The following is a 17,276-nucleotide window of genomic DNA, read 5'->3' as shown; positions in this document are numbered from 1 at the left end:
CCGGGCGGGGAAGCCGGCAGTGAAAAGACTTCACCGCCGGCTTTCCCGCCGGTTATTTCAAATGAACAGCTGAGGTATCAGGTGATGCTGATCAGCTGTTCATTTGAAGTCGCCGCGGTGCCCTCAGAGGGTTCACGTGAGTTCATGCTTGACTGCATGAACTCACATGAACTTTCCCACGGCCGCACAGGTCAGCCTCACCTCCCAGACGATCAGCCCGTCATGATTGGTGTGTGTGGGTGTCTGTGCGCGGTGTCTGCGAGTGTGTGCGGGGTGTCTGTGCGTGTGTCTGCGAGTGTCTGCGGTATCTGTGCAATGTCTGCGGGTGTGTGTGTGCAGGCAGACATAGGCCGATGTGACACTACTACTCCCATCGGCCTATGTCTGTCCCCCGTTCACTCGTGCCAGCAGGATCAGCTTGATGGGAGCAGTAGTTCCCATCAGCCTGATCCTGCTATTTAAATTGCCCTACTGTGTCCCCAATAAATTTTAAATACATGTCATTGGTGGCCAGTGGTTACCTAAAATAAATTAGTTTATACATAACCTGTCCCCGCCGATCGCCACCTAAAATAAAGTAAAAAATAAAAAACTACACCTATACTCACCTAGACACCTAATTCCCCGAAGCCATCGATCTCCTGTAATAAAATATAAAATAATAAACCACAACCTTATCCTTACCCCTCCGTAGTAGTCCACGAGTGTCCCACGATGATCTCCAGTTTAGAGCAGCCACATAGAATGTGACCACTCTGAACCGCTGCCGCCGCTAGAATGATGGGGTCGTAAAGCAGCCCCGTCACTGCATAAGCGAGTTCACCGGAGTTCAGGCAGCGCTGCTCCGGTTAGCTCCTTTACGGCCCTGCTGTATCGTGAGAAATTCCCATGGTACAGCAGTGCCGTAAAGGAGGTCTCCGGAGCTGCGCTGCCTGAATGCACTCCGGTGACCTCAGTCAGGGGCTCCCGCTGCCGGGAGCGGACGTGTTCCCGGCAGCGTGAGCTTACAGCAGCCATGCACAGCTGTCACCATCTCCAGATGTGACAGCTGTGCATGGGAGATCAGCGCAGGAACGTGGACAGGTAACTATTTTTTTTTAGTAAACTAAGAATTAAATAAAATTGTGTGTTTTATTTCAAATAAATTATTTTTTTCTGGGTGTAGTGTGTTTTTTCTTTTTAACACTTTGTAGGTTAGTAATGGGGGTGTCATATAGACGCCCATCATTACTAACCTGGGCTTCATGGCAGCTGGCGCTGACATGAACCCCACCACTATTACCCCCTGCCACCACACCAGGGCAGCGTGGAAGAGCGAGGCTAAGTGCCAGAGTTGGCGCATCCTATGGATGCGCCATTTCTGGGGCGGCTGACGGCTGGTGTTTCTAGCCTGGGAGGGGGCCAATATTCATGGCACCCTTCCTGGGCTATTAATATCAGCCCCCAGCTGTCTGCCTAGCCTTTGCTAGCTATTAAATAGGGGGTACCCCACGTCATTTTTTGGGGGGGTCCCCCATTTTAATAGCTATTAAAGGCTAGGTATTCAGCTGGGGGCTGATATTAGTAGCCTGGGAAGCTCCGTGGGTATTACCCACTTCCCAGGCTTCAAACATCTGACCCAGCCGTCTGCTTAACCTCCGCTAGAGCCTAAAATTATGGGGGATCCCACGCCAATTTTTTTTTAAATAAATCCTTTATTTTAACACTAAATGACATTTGAGGAGTTAATAAAGATGCAGTCCCTAAATTATTATTTATTTTTTAATTAATTTTTCCCAAAAATTTTGACGTGGGCTTTGCCATATTTTTGTATGCCAGCCAGGTACAGCATCCAGCTTCTATGAACGCGCCATTTTCCGGGGTGGCTGCGGACTGCAATTTGCACCGGGGGGGGGGGGCAGAAAGCTTGGGCCTCCCTGTGCTGCAGATTCCAGCCCCCAGCTGCCTAGTTGTACCTGGCTGGACACACAAATAGGGAGAAGCCCCACGTATTTTTTTTTTTTTAATTATTTCATGAAATTCATGAAATACTTTTTTAAAAAAAGGGCTTCCCTATATTGTTGTGTCCGGCCAGGTACAAATAGGCAGCTGGTGGTTGGGGGCAGCCCGTTCCTGCCTGCTGTACCTGGCTGGACACAAATATAGTGCAAAGCCCCACGTCAATTTTTTTTTTAATTATTTCAGGAAATTCATGAAATAATTAAAAAAAAAATACGTGGGGCTTCGCCCTATTTTTGTGTCCAGCCAGGTACAACTAGGCAGATGGGGGCTGGAATCCGCAGCGCAGGGAGGCCCAAACTTTCTGGGCCCCACCCGCTGCAAATTGCAGTCCGCAGCCACCCCGGAAAATGGCGCGTTCATGGAAGCGCCATCTTCTGGCGCTGTACCCAACTCATCCAGGGCCCTGGTGCGGTGGCTCACTGGGTAATAAAGGGGTTAAGGCCAGCTTGGCATTATCAGCTGGCCCTAAGCCCGAAATTCATGGGGTCACGCCAATATTAGACATGACCACCATGAATTTCTAGTAAAGTATTTAAAAAAAACACAACACCCAGAATAAAATCCTTTAATTGAAATAAACACACAATTCTTTATTGCTCTAAATTAAACTCTACTTACCATCACGCCCATTCCAGCTGAAGCCAACGATCTCCTGCAATAAAAGAAAAATAATAAAGCAACATCATCCTTACCTTTCCATGGTTCCCACGACAGCTTCAGCTCTGCTACATCGAGATGACAGGCTGGACCGCAGCAGAAAGCTGCCATCCAGCCTGTCATCCCGCAGACACTGAGAAGCGCAGGCATGCTTGCGCTTCTCAGTGTCTCTCTGTGACGGCATAAAGATGAGCCGAGGTCATGTCCAATGAACTCAGCTCACCTCATGCACATCACTGACAGCGTGGGAGAATTCTCCTGCACTCAGCGCTTCAGCGTGAGAATTTTCCCACGCTGTCAGTGACGTGAATGAGGTGAGGTCATGTCCAATGAACTCAGCTCACCTCATGCACGTCACTGACAGCGTGGGAAAATTCTCACACTGAAGCGCTGAGTGCAGGAGAATTCTCCCACGCTGTCAGTGACGTGCATGAGGTGAGCTGAGTTCATTGGACATGAACTCGGCTCATCTGGATGCCGTCACAGAGAGACACTGAGGAGCGCAAGCATGCCTGCGCTTCTCAGTGTCTGCGGGATGACAGGCTGGATGGCAGCGTTCTGTTGCGGTCCAGCCTGTCATCTCGATGTAGCAGAGCTGGAGCTGTCCTGGGAACCATGGAAAGGTAAGGATGAGGTTGCTTTATTATTTTTCTTTTATTACAGGAGATCGTTGGCTTCAGCTGGAATGGGCGTGATGGTAAGTAGAGTTTAATTTAGAACAATAAAGAATTGTGTGTTTATTTCAATTAAAGGACTTTATTCTGGGTGTTTGTGTTTTATTTTTAACTTTGACTATGGGGATAGTAATGGGGGTGTCTTATAGACGCCTCTCCATTACTAACCTGGGCTTGATGTCAGCTGGCATTATAAGCTGACATCAACCCTAGCCCTATTACCCCACTGCCACCGCTACAGGGCAGTGGGAAGAGCGAGGCTAAGTGCCAGAATTGGCGCATCCTATGGATGCGCCATTTCTGGGGCGGCTGACGGCTGGTGTTTCTAGCCTGGGAGGGGGTCAATATTCATGGCACCCTTTCTGGGCTATTAATGTCAGCCCCCAGCTGTCTGCCTAGCCTTTGCTAGCTATTAAATTAGGGGGGACCCCACGTCATTTTTTTGAGGGGGTCCCCCATTTTAATAGCTAGTAAAGGCTAGGTATTCAGCTGGGGGCTCATATTAGTAGCCTGAGAAGCTCCATGGGTATTACCCCCTTCCCAGGCTTCAAACATCTGCCCCAGCCGTCTGCTTAACCTCCGCTAGAGACTAAAATGAAGGGGAACCCCACGCCAATTTTTTTTTAAATAAATCCTTTATTTTAACACTAAATGACAAGTACAGTAAGCAACACTGTCACTGTACTTCTTATATATGTGACTGACATGTTTCTATCTAATCTATGTGTGAAGCTCTATTCTGTCTGTTATAAATTGTCGGGTACAGATGCTGAATTGCCGGCCGGCTTTTTTAAAGAGACAGTGCATGAAAACACAATTATTTTTTTAAATAAATCCTTTACACTAAATGACAAGTACAGTAAGCAACACTGTCACTGTACTTCATATATATGTGACTGACATGTTTCTATCTATCTAATCTATGTGTGAAGCTCTATTCTTTCTGTTCTAAATTGTCGGGTACCGGTGTATGCCGCTGATGAATTGCCGGCTTTTCATGTAATACATTCTACATTATTCTTAGTTGTTTTACTTCATGTAGAATTAACCTACAAGGAAAGAAAGGGTTTATTTTCATTCCGATATTTGTGTCCCATTGACTTGCATTGGTTTCCGGTATCGGAATCGGCGATATCCGATACTGTTTGGGTATCGGTCCGATCCAATCCGATACGATACTTCCTGATATCGGAAGGTATCGCTCAACACTAGCGCTAATGGGTGTTCTGGATCTCAGGACGTCTGTAATTAAGGGTGCCCCCCATATGGCTCCATCTTGGAACAGTCAGGAAGGAGAAACATAAAAAGGAGGACAAGACACATCCCTGTATTATACAGAAAGCTACGCACTTTCATTGACTGAAACCAGGACCCTCCTAACCCTGGATCCCAGAAACGCTTGCTCGTTAGTGACCAAGACTAACCAATAAAGGGTTGTGTGAATTAGACGCCCCCATTAAATGTCCGACGCTTAGCTCCATCCTGCATAGATCTCCGGGACTTGTTATTAGCAGCTCTGATATTTTTCATTTGGGCGTCCATTAATAACCAGGTAACTCGTTAGCGGTTCTGACGATCCGACCTCTGTGATTTCTTACAGCGGTCGCCAGCTCTTTCCAAAACACTTCACAAAACATGTCAACCAGAGCCGGAAAAGAAGACAACCTGTCAGGGCAGCGAGAGCTGATGTTGATGCGAGAGGAAAGGCTGCCATGGAGATGTAATTGCGACCAATACAGTTGTGTCTCACCAATCAGACCCGATTAGGCAGACGAGGCGGGCTGGCAGATGTGGGCAGGAGAGATGCCCCTCGCCGAGAGCGCTAACAGTTGTAATGTGCACCACCGGCTCTAATCACGTCTCACTCCTCATGCAAATAGAACAGCGGGACCAAAAATTAAGTCCACGAGACGGAGCAGGTCAGAGAGTCGCCGGCTCAGCAAACGCGGGGATGTTTATTATTTAAACCAGTAGACAAAAGGTCTGAGAGAAGCAATTAAAAAGAAGCTACTTTCCGCGACAAGCAAACACTGCGCAAATGGCCCAGAACATAAAGGCGGCTCATTTATTTATTTTAAAGAAACTTTCTGACTCGTAGGCACTTCAGAAATTTAGAAGTAAAAAATCAAAGTTTTAATAGATCAAATGTATGATAGATAAACGATTGATAGATAATTGATCATAATAGATCAAACGCATAATAAAACAAATGCTTCCGAAACTAGGGAAATCATCGGCCTATATCTCGGCACTAGGGCTATGTTCACATGTTGCGTTTATTGCTGTGTGTTTTTTTTCTATGCAAAATTTTAAGCTGCATTTTACAAGCTATGAGATTTCAGAAATCTCATGCACACACATTGGTTTTTTTTCTGATTGAATTGGATAACTGCTGTGTTTTTGATAACTGTGGCATGTCAATTCTTTCAGCGTTTTTTCACCTATAGAAAGCAATGAGTAAGTGCGAAAATGCAGCAAAAACTGCAGGTATCCGGTTTTGCTGCGTTTTTGGTGCTGAAAACTCAAAGTTGCATCATGTTTTTTTGGGGGGCACTAAACTTTATCAGCATGCACAAGAGACAAATGTACCCGAAAATTAAACAGACAGAGAAAGTCAAGTATACACATTTGAAACAAACGGCGTCCAAATACAATGTGCACTAAGACCGTGCTAAAATAGTCCAGTGGACCAAATCTATACGTGCAGGGAATGGACGCCATCTGGTTCAAATGCTCAAGTAAGCAAGGGAAATAATGTACACTAAGGAGAAACCAGAACCAGGGCTCAGACTGTAACAAGGCAACTGATTGCAAGACAAATCAGGGCATTAGAGCGCCACCTATACAGTGTAGAACAACCAGCATGCGGTGAACAAGCCCCAACGCGCGTTTCGCGTCGGCTTCCTCGGGGGGTCTGTCAACACAGCAAAAACACAACGTGTTAACATAGCCACTACAAGACTGGTTTTGATGGGGTAAATGAACACAGGACTGATCGGCTTTGCATTGATCCACACTGGTCAGTCCTCGAGAGACTGATTCGCAGAAAAAAAAAAAGTAAAAATCGGCTGACACAAAAAACTCTGCAGATTACTTTGATGAAATACAAAGCACATAGCGACAGTCTGTAGATGTCCAATCTGCAGCGGAAAAGCTGTGCATTAGTTCGGTATTGACAAACAGCAGTACTCGGCAGCCGCCACTATATGTGGGAGGTGCCATGTTCTGCTCGGTATACTGAAGACACCGAGACGTTGCCGAAGCAAATATCAGTGGATCAGAGGAGGAAAAGGGTGCTGGACCGCCATCATTTTTTATATTGATGGATACAGCATCAATTCCAAAGCTTCAAGCAACTCCTTACAAAGGGTTTTCTAAAATGGACAAAGTGACAAATGAAGCAGCGGTAAAGCCCGCGCCCCTGAGGCTATACTCATTCTCAATGGGTCTGGCTGGAACAGGCGAGCATTGTCCTCGGCCTTCTCAGTCAGTCCCATAGACTTTCTATGGAGCAGCACCTGACAATTTGAAATCCACTTCACTGTGATGGTACAGGGAGAAGTGTGTGGGGGGACCCCAAAATTCAGAATTCGTCACCTATCTTATGATATATGTCTAATAAGTAAAAATAATTGGTGTACTTGACATGGTGTCAAAGTTTTTTCTCCACGGGAACTTTTTGGAGAAGTAATTTAAAAGACTAAAAGGGTATTGTCAGGTTATCTCCTATTCATGGGACAGGGGATAACTTACTGACCGCTGGGACCCCCGCTGATCCAGAAAATCGGGGTTCAATGGCGCGGTGGGCGACCATGTGCTCTACCACTTTACTGATTCTTATGGGAGTGCAGCGTTTTAGCTCCAGCAATCCCATAGAGAATGAATGGAGCGGAGGCCCAGATAATTGATCACCGCTCCATTCAAACGAACCCCGGTTGTCAAGATCCATGGGGGTCCCAATAGTCAGACCCCCAGTGTTCAGGAAGTTATCCCTTCTCCCATGAATAGGGGATAGTTTCAAAACTTGAGAAAACCCCCATTTAAAGCAACCCCCTTCCGTAAGAGCAAAGTACCAAAAGGTATTTATGGGCCAGAGCAGATGTTTAGGAGATATATATTAAGATACATAAGAATTTGGAATTCCCCAAAGAAGGTCCTCATAAGTGAACTCTAACCCCCAGGGATCAGCTGTCATTTGTTGCTGTCAGCCTCATTAACTGCAGGCTTGTTAAACTCTACCATGGGACGCTTCCCTCATTGACGAGGAAGCCAACAGACCGCTGGCCCATCAGTATTGGAAATAAAGATTTTCTAAGCACTGCCCCATTACTACATGCCAAGCTGCAGATTAAATAGACCATCCATTAAAAAAAAAAAAGGGAAACAAAAATCCCACTTATCTGCCTCTACGATGGCGTGCAGCAAATGACCCCATTGATGGAATTGGCATTTCTGTATTGAATCCAGCATGAAAAATGATCCCGTTTATCACAGTCATATTATGCAGAAATGCTAATGTTTGCAGTTCTTTATATTTCCCCTTATCTCAGCACATAGTAATACGAGGGGGGGGGGGGGGGGCGACACTTTGTGGTAAAATGTAGTTTTTTTTTTAAAAGTGGGCGACATTTTAGTAAGAGGAGGTGGGGCGTCTGCAGATTTACAGAATGAGTAGAATTTATGCCAGAAATTGGAGTAAATTAGGAGCAAATATGCATCCACATAACAGGGGTAAATTTTCATTTCCGATGCAAGAAAAGGTAAAGACGCCCCAAATGTCCCAGGAAGAGTCGGGCTCTTATCAAGATTTCACTCCAGCGTCCTGTGGGTTTAGACAGCTAGAAGAAAAGACAGTTTTTGTATATTTTCCAGCTGTGCATATTGTGAATATAAATCCTAGAATTAGAGAAGCCAAATCACAAATTTACACCCAAGTTGTCATGCAGCCTAAAACTACGGCTGAGTGCAGCTGTGGGCGACATCCTCATGTGTGAGGTGATTTCAGATTAAAAGGAATATATGTAATCACAACATGATCTACTGCTCAAAACAGGGTTTTTTTGGTTAAATGTATTAAATATTATATATACAGTTATATGAAAAGGTTTGGGCACCCCTATTAATCTTAATGTTTTATAAAAATTGGTGTTTTTGCAACAGCTATTTCAGTTTGATATATGTAATAACTGTTGGACACAGTAATGTTTCTGCCTTGAAATGAGGTTTATTGTACCAACAGAAAATGTGCAATCTGCATTCAAACAAAATTTGACAGGTGCATAAGTATGGGCACCCTTATCATTTTCTTGTTTTAAATACTCCTACCTACTTTTTACTGACTTACTAAAGCACTTTTTTTGGTTTTGTAACCTCATTGAGCTTTGAACTTCATAGCCAGGTGTATGCAATCATGAGAAAAGCTACTTAAAGTGGCCACTTGCAAGTTGTTCTCCTGTTTGAATCTCCTCTGAAGAGTGGCATCATGGGCTCCTCCAAACAACTGTTAAATGATCAGAAAACAAAGATTATTCAACATAGTTGTTCAGGGGAAGGATACAAAAAGCTGTCTCAGAGATTTAACCTGTCAGTTTCCACTGTGAGGAACATAGTAAGGAAATGGAAGAACACAGGGACAGTTCTTGTTAAGGCTAGAAGTGGCAGGCCAAGAAAAACATCAGAAAGGCAGAGAAGAAGAATGGTGAGATCAGTCAAGGACAATCCTCAGACCACCTCCAGAGAGCTGCAGCATCAACTTGCTGCAGATGGTGTCACTGTGCATCGGTCAACTATACAACGCACTTTGCACAAGGAGAAGCTGTATGGGAGAGTGATGCGAAAGAAGCCGTTTCTGCCAGCACACCACAAACAGAGTCGGCTGAGGTATGCAAAAGCACATTTGGAGAAGCCAATTTCTTTTTGGAAGAAGGTCCTGTGGACTGATGAAACCAAGATTGAGTTGTTTGGTCATACAAAAAGGCGTTATGCATGGCGGCAAAAAAACACAGCATTCCAAGAAAAACACTTGCTACCCACAGTAAAATTTGGTGGAGGTTCCATCATGCTTTGGGGCTGTGTGGCCAATGCCGGCACCGGGAATCTTGTTAAAGTTCAGGGACGCATGGATTCCACTCAGTATCAGCAGATTCTTGACAATAATGTTCAAGAATCAGTGACAAAGTTGAAGTTACGCAGGGGATGGATCTTTCAGCAAGACAATGATCCAAAACACTGCTCCAAATCTACTCAGGCATTCATGCAGAGGAACAATTACAATGTTCTGGAATGGCCATCCCAGTCCCCAGACCGGAATATCATTGAACATCTGTGGGATCATTTGAAGAGGGCTGTCCATGCTCGGCGACCATCAAACTTAACTGAACTGGAATTGTTTTGTAAAGAGGAATGGTCAAAAATACCTTCATCCAGGATCCAGGAACTCATTAAAAGCCACAGGAAGCGACTAGAGGCTGTTATTTTTGCAAAAGGAGGATCTACTAAATATTAATGTCACTTTTCTGGTGAGGTGCCCATACTTATGCACCTGTCAAATTTTGTTTGAATGCAGATTGCACATTTTCTGTTAGTACAATAAACCTCATTTCAAGGCAGAAACATTACTGTGTCCAACAGTTATTACATATATCAAACTGAAATAGCTGTTGCAAAAACACCAATTTTTATAAAACATTAAGCTTAAGATTAATAGGGGTGCCCAAACTTTTTCATATAACTGTATACATATATACACACACATATATATATATATATATATATATATATTTATATATACACATATATATTTATATATACACATATATATTTATTTCATTATTTTTCATATCACTATCTACATAAAAAAAAAATAACTTGCAATTTTGACACTGGCCACTAGGCCTAATTTAGGACTTCTACTTCCTGTTGGACACATGGACATTAGAAGTGACCATTATGTATTGCGAATAATTGATTTTGTGTTATCTACTGTATATAGAGGTGTTAGTCATTGTAATCAAGTCTGTGATAATAAAATTGCTGAAACAATCTGTCCATAACAAAAAGTGGATGGGCCATGTTCTCCGATCTCGAATGTTTAATAGCAAAACCAGTGACTCACCTTTGGCATCATCGGATCCGGACGCTAGAAGTTTGGGGTCCATGAGGTTGAAATCCACACTCCAACACCTCTTTTCATGTTCCTAATTTTTTTTTTTTTTTTCAAGATGGGACACAAAGAAGCATAGTTGTAAAAGATGCCGGACAATGAGCAAAACAAAAAGCTTCTATAAGGGAAGATACTGGGAGACTAATGTATGTACTGTGAATAGTTTCAAGGGGCTTTCCTAACAAAACAGGGAGGGCCAAGGAGGCCAAAGCCATGTTTAAACTCTGCAGATTAAATGAATTAACACATGTGGAATTATATACTTAACAAAAAAGTGTGAAACAACTGAAAATATGTCTTATATTCTAGGTTCTTCAAAGTAGCCACCTTTTGCTTTGATGACTACTTTGCACACTCTTGGCATTCTCTTGATGAGCTTCAAGAGGTAGTCACCGGAAATGGTTTTCACTTCACAGGTGTGCCCTGTCAGGTTTTATAAGTGGGATTTCTTGCCTTATAAATGGGGTTGGGACCATCAGTTGTGTTGTGCAGAAGTCAGGTGGATACACAGCTGATAGTCCTACTGAATAAACTGTTAGAATTTGTATTATGGCAAGAAAAAAGCAGCTAAGTAAAGAAAAACGAGTGTCTATCATTACTTTAAGAAATGAAGGTCAATCAGTCCGAAAAATTGGGCAAACTTTGAAAGTGTCCCCAAGTGCTGTTGCAAAAACCATCAAGAGCTACAAATTGACTGGCTCACATGAGGACCGCCCCAGGAAAGGAAGACCAAGAGTCACCTCTGCTTCTGAGGATAAGTTTATCCAAGTCACCAGCCTCAGAAATCGCAGGTTAACAGCAGCTCAGATTAGAGACCAGGTCAATGCCACAGAGTTCTAGCAGCAGACACATCTCTACAACAACTGTTAAGAGGAGACTTTGTGCAGCAGGCCTTCATGGTAAAATAGCTGCTAGAAAACCACTACTATGGACAGGCAACAACCAGAAGAGACTTGTTTGGGCTAAAGAACACAAGGAATGGACATTAGACCAGTGGAAATCTGTGCTTTGGTCTGATGAGTCCAAATTTGAGATCTTTGGTTCCAACCACCGTGTCTTTGTGCGACGCAGAAAAGGTGAACGGATGGACTCTACATGCCTGGTTCCCACCGTGAAGCATGGAGGAGGAGGTGTGATGGTGTGGGGGTGCTTTGCTGGTGACACTGTTGGGGATTTATTCAAAATTGAAGACATACTGAACCAGCATGGCTACCACAGAATCTTGCAGCGGCATGCTATTCCATCCGGTTTGCGTTTAGTTGGACCATCACTTATTTTTCAACAGGACAATGACCCCAAACACACCTCCAGGCTGTGTAAGGGCTATTTGACCAAGAGGGGGAGTGATGGGGTGCTACGCCAGATGACCTGGCCTCCACAGTCACCAGACCTGAACCCAATCGAGATGGTTTGGGGTGAGCTGGACCGCAGAGTGAAGGCAAAAAGTCCAACAAGTGCTAAGCATCTCTGGGAACTCCTTCAAGATTGTTGGAAGACCATTTCTGGTGACAACCTCTTGAAGCTCATCAAGAGAATGCCAAGAGTGTGCAAAGCAGTCATCAAAGCAAAAGGTGGCTACTTTGAAGAACCTAGAATATAAGACATATTTTCAGTTGTTTCACACTTTTTTGTTAAGTATATAATTCCACATGTGTTAATTCATAGTTTTGATGCCTTCAGTGTGAATGTACAATTTTCATAGTCATGAAAACACAGAAAAATCTTTAAAGGGGTTTTCCCATCTCAAGGATCCTATTTGAATATGTAGTATGTGTCAAATTATTAATATTACTAATTACCTTCAATTATATGTTCTTTATAGTTTTTTTTCCTCTCTGCTTCCCCCATATCCTCTGTATCACAGGTACTCCCGTTTCCTTGGTTACAGCCACTATAGCGTTCCTGGCCGCGCTTGAGCAGATCATAGGAGTTTCTCCCCATCAGTGGCCGGGTTCTCGGGAGCGCGCATATTTTAGAGCCTGCGCAGTAGCTCCCTGCCCGGCCACTTCATTGCGGCAGTACGGAACTCCTGTGGCGGTTGCGTAGGAGTGGTTCAGCGTTATCAATGGCCGGGCTCTTGGGAGGGGGCATAGTTAGAGCATGCGCAGCAACTCCCAGCCCGGCCACCTCACTCCTGCACTAATAGTACAGTATGCTGTAGCGCAATCACCGGGTTCTCAGGAGCGCGCATAAAGACTGCGCAGTAGCTCCCTGCCCGGCCATCTCACTCCAGCATAGTGGAACGCATGCACAATGACTGTTTAGCCGTCCTGACTGGAAGAGACCTCTGTAGTAACGCAGGAGCAGCAGTGACACAAAGCAATTTTGTTACATACACACAACCCTCCACTTATGCCTATAACGGAGTAACCCTGCGCACACATTACACAGAGCACTCATTATGTATGGGGCAGTGTTTTCAAGTGGGATAATGTGGGTTTACAAACAGTAAACCAGCCTCACCATAGTGCTGCTGTGTCAGTGTAAATTACTTTCACTTTCGATGCTTCAGGGACAAGCTATGAGGAATTTACAACTTGGCAAATCGTAGCATCAGGAGCGAGCATAAAAATCAAAGAGAGCAACGTCCTGGCGTTCTCCCAGCATTCTCCCAGCCTCACAGCATTCTCCCAGCCTCACAGCATTCTCCCAGCCTCACAGCATTCTCCCAGCATTCTCCCAGCATTCTCCCAGCATTCTCCCAGCATTCTCCCAGCATTCTCCCAGCATTCTCCCAGCATTCTCCCAGCATTCTCTCAGCATTCTCTCAGCATTCTCCCAGCCTCACAGCATTCTCCCAGCATTCTCCCAGCATTCTCCCAGCATTCTCCCAGCATTCTCCCAGCATTCTCCCAGCATTCTCCCAGCATTCTCCCAGCATTCTCCCAGCATTCTCCCAGCATTCTCTCAGCCTCATAGCCTCTGTGGCCGGTCGCATTACACATTCAAGAAGTGGAGACAGGCGGAGCACACAGGGACTCTGAAATGGCAGAAACCAAGGTAGAAAAGTACCCTTCCTGCTATTTCTACTCATTATTTGTAATACACAGTTGATGGCCAGAAAAAGGTCAGATGGGAATACCCCTTTAAATGAGGTGTGTCCAAACTTTTGGTCTGTACTGTGTATATATATGTATGTATCAGTCCACCATAAATGGACCAAGGCTCGGACTGGCCCTCGGTGGAACCGGAGAATTCTCCGGTAGGCCGCCCCTGTGAAGAACTGCTGATGAGCATTGCTATTACACTTGATTTACAATTTGCTGAAAAATGTATAATCTAATCATTCATTTAGACAAGCTAGCCAAGATAATATTACATAGAAGCAAAAGCAAATTTGTGTACTAGGGTCAGGTTAATTTTGCATGTAGCTGAACAGTGAGCACCAAGAGTCAGTTAATTGTGGGCCTTTCCCAACCCAGTCCGACACTGAATGGACCCATCTGCATTGTGTCTGAAAAGCAAACTCCAAATGTGTCCCGCAGTCTTCGGAGGCCGAGACGCCACTTGTGTTATTATGGACGGTCACAGTTTAGAATTAGTTTTCTCCAGATACTTTCCTCATACATCTGTGTTGTAATATATCTAACGCGCAGCAGAAGGACCGACGTCCGTCACATGAAACAGTCATTTATTAGTGAATGAGACGGCGGAGCAGAAGTCAACATTCGGCAATTACGTTCAGAGATTTTGTAATTTCCTGCTGACATCGGCAAGTGCGGTCACATTGCTTGTCGCTTTTTATATTATTTTCTCGGGGAAAAAAAATGGCAAAACTAACACTTGGATATTGATCATTTGTTTTCGAGACGTCAATTTAAAAAAACAAAAAAACAACCAATATGGCCGCACGTCTTGTTGTCACTTTTACAAAAATGGATGCAAATGACTAGTAAGCCTCTAAATTCTGCTGTGTTAGTATATTTTTAAAAGTAGGAAATCTTTTATAGGAAGAGTACAAACGATAACCGGCACTCACATCTTCTTAAAAGAATTGCTTCATTTCTTTTTCAGGCAGATTCGGCCTGGATCCTGCCTAAAAAAAGAACTCAAACAGTAAAAAGAGAATGAACATATGCACCGCAGGGTCAAAAAGACTTGCTGTGCACATGGTCCGTCTTGTAACTTTTCACCGTTTCAGGCTTTGAAAACAGTCCAGCAACTAAAAAGTAGTGACCGGACCATTGTTTAGGCTGCTTCTGCTTACAAGCCATTTGATATGAAAAATTAACAAAAAAAAAAAAAGCTTGAAAATACTTGGAGAGAATTCAGGCAGAGAATAGACGAAGACAAGTCTGTGCTCGGCAGTTTCCCCAGGTCCCATAATAGTGACCAGAATGAGCAGTGCATATGTGCATCCATCTCTTTATCTATCCTCTACTTGGATGTGTTGGCCACCACCTCACCAGAAGTGACGAGGGATGTTCTTGAAACAGGTGGCACTAGCAAACAGAGATTTATACTGCGATCAATAGATATGTCGTACATGTAATTCAATTTACTGAAGAGTGGTGGAAATGAATCCGTCATAATGGTCTGATCGCACATTGTATATCTGTTCCAAAATCTGCGGTAGAACCTTAGGTTTCTGATGTGTATTTGTTGAGGGTCTGCTCAGGGATTCGTCTACATTTAATGGAGCTAATCCACATGGTGCTACCAGTAGCGATTTATGGATAGGATAAACCCGGTAAAAGTGCTAAAAAAAAACAAAAAAACAAAAACGGCCCTATACAAATCAACATTTATAAGTTGTCTGATTGAAAAATGCATTTCACAAGTTTTTTCACCTAGATTTAAGTTCAAAATTTGTGCAGACAACATACCCTAAAAATGCGGCCAATCACAGTGCACATTTCATGTCCTACACTGTCATGGAGAAGTTGAAAGCTGCTCTGTGATTGGTTGCTCTCACACCGCTTTGATTAATGAGGCCTGGGGAGTTTTCCCAAATGACAAGCTCGCCTCTGCTAGATCTGCTTAGATAACACTGGCGGCACACAGCTACATTTTCAGTGTATGTAAAGGGTCCGTCTGTATATTTTGTAGAATTAAATCCCATTAGTGGGAAGTCGGAAAATAATAAACTTTCTGTTCTGCCGGCATAGAGTTCTTTACCACCGGTGGTTCTGACTTTGCATTTCTTTTATGTTAGGATACAAAGAACGGAAAGAAAAATAATAAGGAGAGCAAATACGCAGGTTAAGACAAAAAAAAACAAATACCACAGCATGCATTTTAGCACAGATAGGTTTCTCCTCCCGGGGGTCTAAATAACAGAATAAAGAGGCAGTATGGTTGTGTCATGACAATTTCCTATGGTAAGCGGAGCAGACGCTGCCACCACTACAGAGGAAAGCAGCCACTGACATCTGTCGACAGCCGGCGCAGTAAACCTTACCTGGTATACTTTGGATCTTTGCCCTGTAAAGCCGTCCCAGAGAATCACCGTCCCCTCATAATCGCTGCTGGCCAGTAGGTTTTTGTGATAACTGCTCCAGCTTATGCAGCTGCAAAAGATAAAAAATGTATTAAAGCAAAAGAATAAGCCAAAGGCGAGGATTGAGCCGGCGCGGCAGCGTCATGTCCGCTGCGTGCCTGCGGACTCCACTCCTGGCTCGTTCAGCACACGATGGGCCATTTCAGCGTGGGACCGACCCACACGCCAGAGCTGTAAAGGATTCCTAAGCTGAAGACTATCATGGAGGTTTCACTCAACGGAAAACAATTGGTTTCTTAAGAGGATAAAGGTGGAGGAGGGGGTCCGGCGGGGGGACTGCCACTGTCCCTACTGACTTGTGTCTGCTCGTACTGGATGCATTAGACGACAACGCGTTTCTCTCTTTGGGGGTGAAGAATATTACAAGAGAAAAATCTTTTAATACCGATTATTATATCAGCCGCATCACACACCTGATTAAAGGATGACGATACAGATCTGGGCAATGAAATGGTTTGTATATGTATAAAAAAAAAACTAAGAGGAAATTAAAAGACAATTTGCCAGAATAACATATCTGGGACCCCCACTGATTCAGAGAAAAGGGTCCAAAATGTCCTGTATGGATGGAGTGGTGGTCACACAGGCTCACCAATGCTCCATTCATTTGTATGGAGTAGCTGTATATAGAAGTGGATGGAGTGGTGGTCACACAGGCTCACCACTGCTCCATTTATTTCTATGGAGTAGCTGTATATAGAAGTGGATGGAGTGGTGGTCACACAGGCTCACCACTGCTCCATTCATTTGTATGGAGAAGCTATATATAGAAGTGGATGGAGCAGTGGTCACACATGCCCACCACTGCTCCATTCATTTCTATGGAGAAGCTGTATACAGAAGTGGATGGAGTGGTGGTCACACAGGCTCACCACTGCTCCATTCATTTCTATGGAGTAGCTGTATATAGAAATGGATGGAGTGGTGGTCACACATGCTCACCACTGCTCCATTCATTTCTATGGAGTAGCTGTATATAGAAGTGGATGGAGTGGTGGTCACACAGGCTCACCACTGCTCCATTCATTTGTATGGAGAAGCTGTATATAGAAGTGGATGGAGCGGTGGTCACACAGGCTCACCACTGCTCCATTCATTTCTATGGAGAAGCTGTATATAGAAGTGGATGGAGTGGTGGTCACGCATGCTCACCACTGCTCCATTCATTTCTATGGAGTAGCTGTATAGAGAAGTGGATGGAGTGGTGGTCACACAGGCTCACCACTGCTCCATTCATTTGTATGGAGAAGCTGCTTATAGAAGTGGATGGAGTGGTGGTCAC

At 44.2% G+C, this 17,276-nt stretch overlaps 1 protein-coding gene across 3 annotated transcripts in view; it reads right to left on the bottom strand.

Moving 5' to 3' along the window:
- The window catches only part of COP1 (COP1 E3 ubiquitin ligase), a 193,050-nt gene that overhangs the window by 85,130 nt on the left and 90,644 nt on the right, over positions 1–17,276 (bottom strand). For all 3 annotated transcript variants that reach the window (XM_073643375.1, XM_073643376.1, XM_073643377.1), the window contains 2 exons: positions 15,896–16,004; positions 10,447–10,528 (listed from right to left, as the gene is read on the bottom strand). In XM_073643375.1, coding sequence (XP_073499476.1) covers positions 10,447–10,528; positions 15,896–16,004 — 191 coding nt within the window. The remainder of the gene's footprint in view (positions 1–10,446; positions 10,529–15,895; positions 16,005–17,276) is intronic.

This window comes from Phyllobates terribilis, unplaced genomic scaffold, assembly GCF_046119375.1.
Source record: "Phyllobates terribilis strain yellow unplaced genomic scaffold, ASM4611937v1 Scaffold_8__6_contigs__length_399053987, whole genome shotgun sequence".
In the NCBI taxonomy this organism is placed as follows: domain Eukaryota; kingdom Metazoa; phylum Chordata; class Amphibia; order Anura; family Dendrobatidae; genus Phyllobates; species Phyllobates terribilis.
This window is presented reverse-complemented; position numbering and strand designations above follow the sequence as displayed.